General features: G+C 36.8%; 1 protein-coding gene across 1 annotated transcript in view; it reads right to left on the bottom strand.

The window, feature by feature from the left end:
• Smp_141540 (putative thymidine kinase) overlaps positions 1–11,227 on the bottom strand; it is a gene marked incomplete at both ends in the record, with an annotated part of 52,979 nt that extends 41,752 nt beyond the window's left edge. The window contains 5 exons of the mRNA XM_018798307.1: positions 1,455–1,534; positions 8,304–8,392; positions 9,722–9,795; positions 10,972–11,061; positions 11,099–11,227. Of these exons, the coding sequence (XP_018653262.1) occupies positions 1,455–1,534; positions 8,304–8,392; positions 9,722–9,795; positions 10,972–11,061; positions 11,099–11,227 (462 nt within the window). The remainder of the gene's footprint in view (positions 1–1,454; positions 1,535–8,303; positions 8,393–9,721; positions 9,796–10,971; positions 11,062–11,098) is intronic.
• Between the last annotated feature and the right edge of the window lie 1,107 nt (positions 11,228–12,334).

The raw sequence follows: 12,334 nt of genomic DNA, 5'->3' as shown, positions 1-12,334 counted from the left end.
AACTTGACAAGTGGTTTACCACAGCGTTCTATTCTTTTCGTTGTTTTCTCGTTCAAGTCTTCATTCTCTTATTCTTTCCGCCATTCTTGGGTGTATCTGTGATAAACTCTAATGGTAGATTTACTTGGCTATCTCCTGTGTGCATTGTTCTTTTTATCTTTATGGATTTGGTTCGTGTCTGATACATGTCCCGAAAGTTCCTCGGACGCTATAGAAAACTCTTCCCGATCTTTGTACAATAATACTGGTTCGCGTCGATTCCAGAGGTGTGACTTGATGAACACTCTATCGCCCATATTAAAACTTCGGATATTCGAATTTCGTCTGTGCCCACCCACCGTTTTATGTGGCAACACAGTGTTGAAAATAGCCCGAATTCTTCCAGACAGGGCTTCCGTAGAAGACTTTCCACCAGGGACAGAAGGGTTGGGAGTAATTCTATAAGCTGTTAAAAATCTTATGATTACCTGACTGGTTAACCCCTTGCCTTCTCCTTTCAGTAGTGCTCTTTTAAGTGTCGATGGAGCGTCCTGTCTTTCCATTCGATTGGGGATGATAGGTTGGCGAGTGTAGATGTTATTCCATTTACACTATAAAAGTGCTTGAATGAGTTCGAAATGAATTGTGAGCCAATGTCAGTCACTAAGGTCTCTGGAACTCAGAAACAACTACACAAAGTATAAAACTTGTTGATAGTTTCTGCGGCTGTACAGTAAGGCATAGTATATACTCCCAGCCACTTTATAAATACATCCACAATAACTAGAAAACCTTTTCTATTTACTGGACCAGAGAAGTCTGAATGAAGTCTCAACATAAACAAAAGTACAATTTTTTCTTCTATTTGTCAGTATAGGGTTGTGGAACTGTTGACTGTTTTTCAAATCCTGCATGCGAGACCATGGATACTCACCTATGAGGATTCCAGTGATTCCAGGTTTTCAGTGGTGGCCTGCTTGAACATCTCGGCTACTAGTTCCTGTCATCTAGATATTTCAACAAGTTATCTAATTTTGTTTGTTTTAATACATCACTATGGCTATTATTCGCATAACCTATTGAGGTGCGTTTCTGAAAAGTGTACAACCTTTCGCTGTAAAGGTTACAAAAGGCCCGATCAGAGATATCGTGGTTGCTGGCAATATACAACCAAAAGAATGTACATTAATATATTTAAAAAACATTTATCAAGATCAAATGTAGAGAATAAATTTGCCAAGGAAGTAAGAAGCACTACTTGGAATAGCATTCATTATACGATGTTATAAGAATCCTAGACATTGAAATTTTCAGCTCGTTTATGAAAATCAAGATAAATTATATTAAAGAGTCTTGAATAAGATTTCATAAAGCTGTAATATAAAAAGAGCATACGAGCAATCAAAGTAAACATTACAACCCCTATATATGAAGTAATCTTATGAAAAGTAATGAAATTTGACCTTATAACTTACAAGAGGAATATCTTCTTCACCAGAACGGTTTCTAGCACGTAAACGCTCGAAACAAACAGTTGGACTTGCACGTAAATATACTGAAGTTAATAGTAGAAGAGACATTATAGAACAAAAGGGTACATTAATTGTCACACTATGACTGATCCACTGAAATGTAAGCCAAAACTATCAGGGTTAGTGGTATCACATGTGTGTTTGGAATCTGTAATTTGCAGGTATATACAAAGCTGTATATTTCATTGGTTTAACGGAGTATATTCGGTGAAAAAGCTAAACCATGTGAACAACTTTATTAACGAATGAAACGGACTAATGTCATATATAAAGAAAAACCTAATCGGACTCGAAACTTATCATTATTCCTAAAGTTATTTAGGCAAATTGATAGAAAGAATCATGACTGAAACTGAAGATTTTTATCACATTGGCCAATTAAAAATATAAGCCTATTTTACAAAGTTTAGTTCAAACAATCATTCAGTATCATTATCATAGTGCAATAAATAAAGCCAACCTTCATAACATTTAAACTGTAATCTTTTTTTCTCTGTGCATTCGTCTAAAAATTATGTAGCTTTGACAGTTATCTTTTCGGAAGAACAAAAGCCTCGTATGAACATCAGTATTATGACTATCATTAGCAGTATGTAAAGCCCAGTGAAAAATGGTGAAAATCCGCTAGTTATTAATACCTGATGAATGCAACATTACAGCCGTGATACGACTTAACAAATTTTATGGTGGTTTAACACTACGCAATGACCAAATGCAAATCAGGAAACGCTAGAATGTTGTTTTAACTTATTGCAGACCTTTCAAAAGTGCATACACACATTACCGGACTTCTGATTATTTATTTATTTGAACACATAGACGTAGGGTATTAGGAAATGATGGTAAATCAGTCGATGAGGTCATGAATCTTCATCGACTGAGATGGTCGGGCCACGTGTTACATGTGCCTGAACACCAACTACCACGACGTGCATCGCTGACTAGTGTTGGGAACGGTCGGAAGAACGTTAGGGGAGGCCAAACCAAAACGCGGTATCAGTGCTTGAAGTCACTAACCTCTAGTCTTAGCCATGTCGGTAGATGCAGACTACATGGTTTAGGTCTGCGTGACTATCGTAACCAATGGTTGGAGACTCTGCGACATGTCTTAGAATCGATCACAATGGCGTAGGTGTGTACACTGCTTGTTTTCCCTTAAAGCGTGATATTAAAATTATTTTATACCTTTCTTTCTACGAACTAAGTCTTTCTTCCTGTACTATATCCTTATACATTATTTTATTTTATTTAAACACGTACATATTGGTACAAAAGGGCACCAGATACATATGCGCCACACAAAACAATGAAAATAGGAAGAGAAACGAAAAAAAGGAGGACTGAAATGTACAACCCGTAGACTCTTTTAGTTAAGAAAGTTAGAACCACTCTTTATGAAGAAAAAAAAGAAGGTTACAATCCTTATACACAATCTTTCTTTTATATATTACTACCATTGAAGTAACTACTATGGATTTTGGTGCTCCTATTGTTGTACTGACGAGGTGTGGCAACTTTGAACTATGCCTATATATGCCTGGTCCTACGTTGACTGATTGAATTACATGTTTTCTTCGAACCAGTTGATCACTGAATAATAAATATATGATGTCATATTTGTCTAGTCCTTTCGTACTGATAAGATCCTATCAAACAAGTTTTTATACAGTCATTAGCTTAAGTGACTCAATATCGTGCTCACTATGTTGAGATGTTAAGTGGTTGGAGAGAGTAACCTGCTAGAAATCCTGCTTAACCTAGGCTTCATGTTGATGGGCACTAGACAACATGAGAGCTAAAGCAGCCTGCAGAATTTCAAACTGGGATTATCCAACTTGATGGTCTTAGAAATGAACAAGCAAACTTTTAATGCCATTATCAACTGTTAAATAATTTACATGCATCTACCACAGCAGTTATACTGATGGATCAAAAAGTGGGGATTGAATTATTTCTCTTGAAAATATTCCGCGAAAGTGAATAATAATACTAAACACTAACATCTTCAGACAACTCAGTGACATAAATAACTTGAAAACAGTCATACGACTGATAAAAAGGAGGCTTTAGAATTCTACAGCGACAGTCTATTTTTGTATTCATAACATGATTTTATCTTTTACTCTTATATATTTAATGCATCATCGGTTTCGTTCACTGAAATGAATGGTTTAGTTGTGAAGCTTTCATTGTTCATCTGAACATAATTATCAGCACAAACATTTTGTGACTTTTTTTCAGAAGGACAATGAAAGCTCCACGAATAAACCATCAAATGCAATGAACAAAACTACATCAAAATCATATGTTTGAGCTTCAAATCTTTTTCCTCATTTTTCAGTTTCTAGCCTCATAAATTATATCACATTACTACTTTGTTAGTAATTATAATCAACTTGCGTTAACTCGTTTGATGATGCCGTAACTTGCTTGAAGTATAATAGTTTTGATTATTCCAATAAATTTCCTAGATTTACCTTATTGTAATATTGTATTCAATCTTTTAAACTTTATTTCCATCTTATACCATTAAGCAGTTAAATGAACTTCTGACAAACTACATCTATGTATCCATTCGTATTTTTCTCTTTTTTCCGATACTTAAATAGTGCAAACTGTGAGAAATGAATATAAGGACTTAACGAAATAAAATGAAATCATGTATTCTAATTAAATTGTTTTCACTGATTTCCTTCAGTCATGTAATTAATTCATGCAGAGACCATTTGACTAAAATTGACGCTTATCTGATTAAATAGTCAAGAACACTAAACTCAAACCAATCTGACACGTAAATAAGTTGTGTATAGTTTACAGTTCTTAAAACTAATCATTTTCTTTACATTAAACATACTCTATGTTTATTTGATTGTCCACTCAAGACCATTTTTATTCCACCAACGATCGAAGAAATCAAGATGGCCATCAAACAAATCAAGAATGGGAAAGCAGCAGAACCTGAAAATATACCAGCTGAAGCACTGAAGTCAGACGTTGAAGTAACTGCAAACATGCTCCACTTTCTATTCACAAAGATTTGGGAGGAGGAACAAGTGCCGACGGACTGGAAAGAAAGACAGCTATTCAAGATACCAAAGAAAGGAGATCTGAGCAAATGTGAGAACTACAGAGGCATCAAACTACTATCAGTATCAGGAAAAGTTTTCAAGAGTGTTACTGAACCGGATGGAAGACACAGTAGACGCCCAACTTCGAGATCAACAGGCTGGATTCCGTAAGGATCGGTCGTGCACAGACCAAATTGCGACACTACGGATCATCATCGAACAATTGGTTGAGTGGAATTCGTCACTATACATCAACTTCATTGAATATGAGAAGGCGTTTGACTGTGTGGACAGGAGAACACTATGGAAACTTATAAGGCTGTCTACTCTCCCTCTCCCTCTTTCTTCTGGTGATTGACTGGATTATGAAGACCTCGACATCGGAGGGGAAGCACGGAATACAATGGACAGCTCAGAATCAATTAGACGATTTGGACTTCACAGATGACCTAGCCCTCCTATCCCATACACATGAACAAATACCGACGAAGACAACTAATGTAGCAGTAGCCTCTGCATCATCAGGCCTTAACAAACACAAAGGGAAAAGCAAGATCCTCAAATACAACACGGAGAACACCAACCCAGTCACACTTGATGGCGAAACTCTGGAAGATGTGGAAACATTCACGTTCCTGGAAAACATCTTTGATGAACGAGGAGTATCTGATGCAGATGTAAAGGCGAGGATTGGTAAGGCAAGGACCGCATTCCTTCAACTGAAGTACATATGAAACTCAAAACAGCTGTTAACTAACTTCAAAGTCAGAATCTTCAATACGAACGTCAAGACAGTCCTACTGTATGGAGCTGAAACGTGGAGAACTACTACAACCATCATCAAGAAGGTATAAGTATTGATAAACAGTTGTCTACGCAAAATAGTCAACATTCACTCGCTGGATACCATCAAAAACAGTCTTCTGTGGGAGAGATCAAATCAGCATCTATCTAAAAAGGGTATTAGGAAAGCACGTTGGAAGTGAATAGGACACACGTTGAGGAAATCACTGAACAGTATCACAAGGTAAGCCCTAACTTGGAATCCGGAAGGGAAGCGGAAAAGAGGAAGGCTAAAGAACACATTACTCCGGGAGATTGAAGCAGATATGAAAAGGATGAATAACAACTGGAAGGGATTGTCGAGGACAGGGTTGGATGGACAATGGCATGAAATCCATTGACGACAGCCTCTATGTTTGCTCTGGATCACCACATACCTAAACTGCATATCATAAGCCTCTTATCCCCTTCCCAATTCCTTTTGTGTTTATATCTTTCTTAACCTATACATTCATCTTTCTAATTCAGGTGAATTTTTTTATCATAATTACTTTGATAACACCTCTCTTGTTACATATTATTTTCACTCAACGTTATTATTGTTACCTCGATTAACATGGTGAAGTTCTCCTACTATGCATTTTATTCATACGTTTTTTTGTATTACTGTTATATTGATTATGACTTGACAATTTACTACAAATATTCTGACCTTCATTGTACGACCTTTCTGATTTAATAACTCAAATAACTCAATTCCGAAGTATTTATGTCGTAACAGATGCACACGTTCACCATTTTTAACATATCACATTGTCAAATTCATTATTGCGTGCTTTATTTTGGTCCAAGTATCACAATATTTATGAACTGTAGAAACTGATGATGAATCTGTTGAGAGTAATTGTTCGCTCAAATTTTCTTTTAACTAAAATCACGAACCTATTAGATTTCGACCACCAAATATTCTTTGTTATATATATATATATATATATATATATATAACGTAGGTGCGTGGAGGCTAGATGTGGATACCAGGACACGCGTTTCTTCCTACTTAGGACTCGTCAGCTTGGTGAGAGCGCATCCATGAGTTGATGTACTCCCTGTGATGGCGTTCCAAGTGAAGGTCTCTGCGTTTGAGTGCCAAGTTGGACCAGGCATATGATTTTGATGTAGTTTCGTTCACTGCATTCGATGGTTTATTCGTGGAGCTTTCATTGTCCTTCTGAAAAAAACCACTAATGGTTTGTGCTGATAATTATGTTCAGATGAACAATGAAAGCTTCACAACTAAACCATCCATTTCAGTGAACGCTACCGATGATGCAATAAATAAATAAATAAGAGTAAAAGATAAAGTCATGTTGTCAGTGAGAGAAATGAATATCTCTGTAGAGTTCTAAAGCCTCCTTTTTATCACTCGTATGACTTCAAGTTATTTATCTCATGTCACTCAGATGCTACATTAGTTGAACTAACCTCTCTATGGTTCTCACAGGATGATTTGGACCCCTTCTTATACATTGAGACGATTAGTGATTGCGACCAGTCAGATGGGATTACATCCGACTCCTAGATGTTAGCTAAAATATTAGTCAACCTAATCGCTAAAATTGGACCACCATCCTTAAAAACCCTTGGAGTTAATTCATCTACATCAACTGCTCTTCCTCGTTTCAGATTAGCTATAGCTTTTTGAACATCAATTAGAGTCTGGAGGTCTATTTCAGTGTTCCATTCAGTCTGTTTGGAAACGGCGGGTATCTGTAGAGTAGCTGAAGGTCAGCTGGACTGCTCCTTAAAGTGTTTCGCCCATCGTTCTAAACGTCTGGACTGAGAGCAGATAGAAGTCTCGTCCTTTTCCGAGATCGTCTCACTTATATTACATAGGGTACGTATGTTGAAGGTTTCACTGTGTAGTTTGGAGTGTGGTTTCAGTAGACTCGAGAGTGCCTAACGCACTAGAATCGTTGATCATGGTGACACTTAGGGAGGAAGTGGAAGGAGGAAGTTTAGAGTTGAAAGTTGAGGGAGAAAGAATAATATAAATTGAAGAGAGAAATTGATTGTGAATACGGTAGTCTTGAATGCCGTTAGAGGTCTGAGGGCAGTTATCACTTCCCAGTCGCCCATACCATGGAAGTATTCGTGGAGGTACCTAAAAACGAAATTGTATTAGAGTTGGTCGAATTCAGGAATCAAGGGAAGACAGAGTGAATGCACCTCCACCACTGCGAACGATTCTGAGTCATGTCACCAGAAGTCTCTAAACACAGATTACGATAATCACACTGACCCGAACCAGGTAGTCAACACATGTTATTAAGACGTATCCCAATAGTTAATAGCTCCATGAACTGGCCTCGTGCTTTGATCTGCCCGCCCTAGCCTTCTTCTAGCCAACCCAAACACCAGACAACACCACCCATCGAGGTAGGCGGTAGTTGAGCATACGTAATGCATGTCCCAACCACCTCCGTTGACGAAAATTAACTGACTCGTCAATCGATTTCCCATACTTACATACTATCTTATAACTAACCCAAAAATTATTTACTCGACTATCCAAAAATACACGAGCAATGCTTCAAGGACACCTATAATCGAATAATAGGAACCTACGAATATCCTGTTTCTGATGGCCATGTTTTACGCCTGTAAATAAGGACAGAGTGGACTGCTGCGCAGTAAACTCGTTCTTTGGTTTGAAGATGGATATCTCATTTACGCCAGCTAGTTGGCAAGAGCCAATCGATCCTTTTCAGTCCGTGTTGAGATTTAGTCACATACAAGTCCATCAGGGCTGATGATAGTCCCAAGATGAGTGGAATTTTCGACGTACTTCATCACAGCTTATCATTAACTCAAGCGCCAACGCAAGCCAGTCCTTAACCAGATGAGCATAAAATTTTCTTCATAAACCAGAATATACACTTACCAATTAAATCTACTGGTACACTCTTATTCTTCAATATCCATTGGAAAATTTTGAGTAGCTCTTCATAGTCAGCATCTGAGATACTCCCGCTATAAAGTGGAAATATGAATGTTTATGTAGCGCCAAACCATAAATTACCTAATAATTCTCAGCATGTCAATAAACTGTAACCACAACACAGATATAATCTTGAAAGTTAGAGGAAGGATAATTTCGAAAAAGATTATCTAAGGGATCATTTCAAATCTAAAGATTTTTTTCTACGCTGACCTATATTTTGGTTTGGGTCACAAATAAGACGAAGGAAGTTTATGAATGGTTGAGTTATATATTACTTTATGTTGCTTACATGTTTTAATGACAGTCAGTTATGTAAAAACTTGTAGTTCCGAAAATAACTACTAATTCATTAGCAATCACCAACTAAAAGATAGGAGCCACCGTTCAAACAAACTGACTTTTAATATTATGAATTGACTTCTATACACCACAAAATATTAAGTGAACCCGTGGTTTATAGATTCAGGTGTAAGAACATCAACCAGTAGGTTCTGCGTTCGAGATTCACTCCATTCGCAGAGATCCAGACATCCATATTGCAATAGTAATCCTGAAACAATGGGTGTGACTTACAGGTTAGAAAATATAACTGTAAACTATTATTGAATTAAATTTATTTAGATTCACAAGTAACTTTATTTTAAAAAGTAGTGATTAAGTATTTGATAGGTCACATATAATGATGGAACAGATTTGCTAATAGCATTTAGACATAGCTTGTTGCCAATGCTAAAAATGGTTATAAGTATGATTATCGCAAGCAATAAACTATTATATTTAGCACTACGTTCTGTCAATATTGAACTAGATAGGCGTGTGATTTAAACGGCATTATGATCAGTCAATGGATCAAGTTTATATGGCAGTTCACATTAGATCATGAGACAGGTATACTTACGAAACGTCTTCATTTTATGTTGCTGAGTTTTTCTATATCGTCATATAGATTTAGTCTTTATATATCTATATAGCTTTTACCTGGTTTATTTTTACCATTGTTTTTGATCCACTACGGTGCGAAGAATTTTAAACCAATTGTCTGCTTTGCCAGCTGCTGTTTATCTCAAATATCTTGGCTATAGTCATTAGAAAAGTATATGTGTATCACTAATATCTCTATATTCAAATCAATCAACATAGTTCCTTAGTAGTAAAATCACCACGTTTATTTCAAGTTAGGATCAGTTCGGTGTCACAAAACTACAATAACACCAATCTCAATTTAAAAATCCTCGACTAACGAGAAAGGATTAAACATACTTACAAAGCATAAAAATTTATTACTCTCGAGAAATTCCAAAACTCTTTACGAGCAAACTCATCAATAAGTATGTGTTAAAGAAACTTTTGAGACTTACTTATTGTGCATATTTTCTGTAAAACAGTACCGACTGCTATGGATTGACCTTTCTAGTAGACGTACAGGTTTAGTCTGGATTTGAAGCAAAAATAGAAAAACTCGATAAACCCAACGTAGTAACGAAGATATCACTATTTTTTTGGTTTAAATATTGTTCATTTTTGAATGTTCTATGGGGATCTTTAAACTGCTAAATATTGTAGCTGTAAATAATTCCCCAAAATCAATAGCTCATTAAGTGTTCGACATTGGATACTGACCACGTTGTTTAAGTGGACTTGTTTAGCTGAAGGCTTTCGGTCATGCATCCGCACCAGATCACGTTGCAACACGTCGTGGGACACAGCTCCTACGTTCATTAGCCAGCTTATAGTAAAGGTTCCTCGATATATTGGTAACGAATCAAATATATCTTTCCTGCCTCTTCTCGTCTGACTTCTGGTTTCTATTTGACTGGGAACGAACGATAATAGAAGATACTACTGGTGGCTAGTTGTAAAACTAGAATATCCGTGGTATCCTCAATATAATGGCTTAATGATCAGACTATTCTACTGTCTCCCAGTGATTCATACATGTAAACTTCATCTTATCTACGTTGGTTCACAAAATTAAGCAGACTTAACGGTCATAACAACTTAATTTTTACTCAAATATTAGTACACAAACCGGTTGAATCACACTCGAGCTATCTATACACGTACCAACAACAAGGCTTCTAAACTACTCTTTCACCTTCAAAATAGCAGAGATCAGCGACAAAGTAACTTAGTTAAAGTTTAAATGTTTACTGTAGGTGTACAGATGATCAAGCATATATATATATATATATATATATTATGAGTCAGAATAAGCTTCAGTGAATTGCTGGTATACGTATATATGTTTTCCGATGACTACGCAGTAACTATCTTGGTATCACAAAGATCACCAGATATAGTGATATGAAATGACAATTATATTGATAAATTTTGAGAAGATTGAAACTAACTGGAATCAATTGTTACTATTTGATGCCAAGTGTTAACGTAAGATTCTTTGTGTGAAAATTATGGAAATACCTTGCTTATAGGAACAATGACGCGTTTCCGTGGTCTATATGTCTATACTGTTCACTAACTTCATATACTGGGACTCATCAAGTAAAAATTGACTAGCTAAATTTCTGATAACTCAATTAACTTGCGAAATGTGAGGTATATGGGATAAAAAAATGGTAGCAAAAAACATGGACACGATTCATCTTACTGGTGGTTTTGACTGACGGTCTAGTAATGTCACAAGAACCTGAGCCTGAAAAGGAACAGACCATCGGCGCTGGTCGTGATACATAAGTTCCTGATTAAATAAAAAAAGTAAGGAAAACATAAGTTACAAATAGATCATAGCCTCTAGCATCTTTCCATAAATATAGCGGCTCATGCATGACTTCATTCTTAGGAGATAGCTGCTGAAAGTAACGCAAAAATGTTGACTTTCCACAGCCTATATTCCCCTCAACCATAACCTAAATACTGTGAATTAACAACTGTGTAGAAACCAACAGTCCGAAACTCATATTTCGAAGTCATAACATCTACAAGTAACTTCGACCTAGAAATTGTTTAAAGACAGTGACGTATATTAACAACTAAGGGCTGGATTCATCAAATTCACCAATTTTCCACAATGTTTTCGTATTATTTGGTAGCATGTCATGAAAGTGCTTGGTAAGAATAATCTAAAGACTCGAATACAAATATAACTAGGATTCGACACTTACAAAAAGAAGCTGACAACGACACTGTCTGACTCAACTTTAAACCAATGACATTATAAGCATTGGCATTGATTGATTATGGATTTAACGCTTCTCATCTGAGGAACTCAGGCACTTGACAAAGCTATTTCAATGCAACTTGATAGAACTTTAAAACGTTTTTTTCTATTATTTCTATGGTTTATTACTGAAGACTGAAGACTGAAGTAACATTATTACTCGCTGTTTCCCGACTAGTTTCTGCCGCCCCCTTTCCATTTGTCTTAAGGCTCGGTAACACCCGGAGGATCCATATTAATCGTTTGGCGGCGTCCGGCACCCGACTACTCCCAACATGTTTGGTACTGATTCAAACGACCACCAAATCTGGTGTAGGAGTATTGTAGGGCCAGTGAAATGTCACTGAGCCCTAGCCAAATCATCCGGCAGTTGGGTCACTGAATATCGAACAGGTCATCCGTCTCTGTCGAAGTCAAAGACAACCAACGCGCATAACTTAATCATGCGCTAACGACTGGTCCATGCGATGGTGGTCTCACTAACTTCTCTGTACTCATTCTTATTAATATACGTAATAACGTCCTTTGTGTTATACGGTCTTCAAAAGAGCCATAGTACTTTGACACTTTGAAGGGTAAATCCACGTTAGAGGCTAACCGCGAAGTGTACCTTCTAAGTTAGCTGGTTCGTCACACCATTCCCGTCTACTCAAGTAAACCCCCAATCATTCGACGTAGATCATCGACGTTGGTGGTCTACAAATGCAACAGACTAAGTGAATTCTGCGAGCATTCCATATATTTATAGCTGAGTGAGCCCTACATTCAATATATCTGCCTTTTTGTCTTTGTG

The sequence above is a fragment of the Schistosoma mansoni genome, chromosome 6 (genome assembly GCF_000237925.1).
Source record: "Schistosoma mansoni strain Puerto Rico chromosome 6, complete genome".
Classification (NCBI taxonomy): Eukaryota; Metazoa; Platyhelminthes; class Trematoda; order Strigeidida; family Schistosomatidae; genus Schistosoma; species Schistosoma mansoni.
The sequence above is the reverse complement of the archived record's forward strand: the minus strand, read 5'-3'. Positions and strand labels throughout refer to the sequence as shown.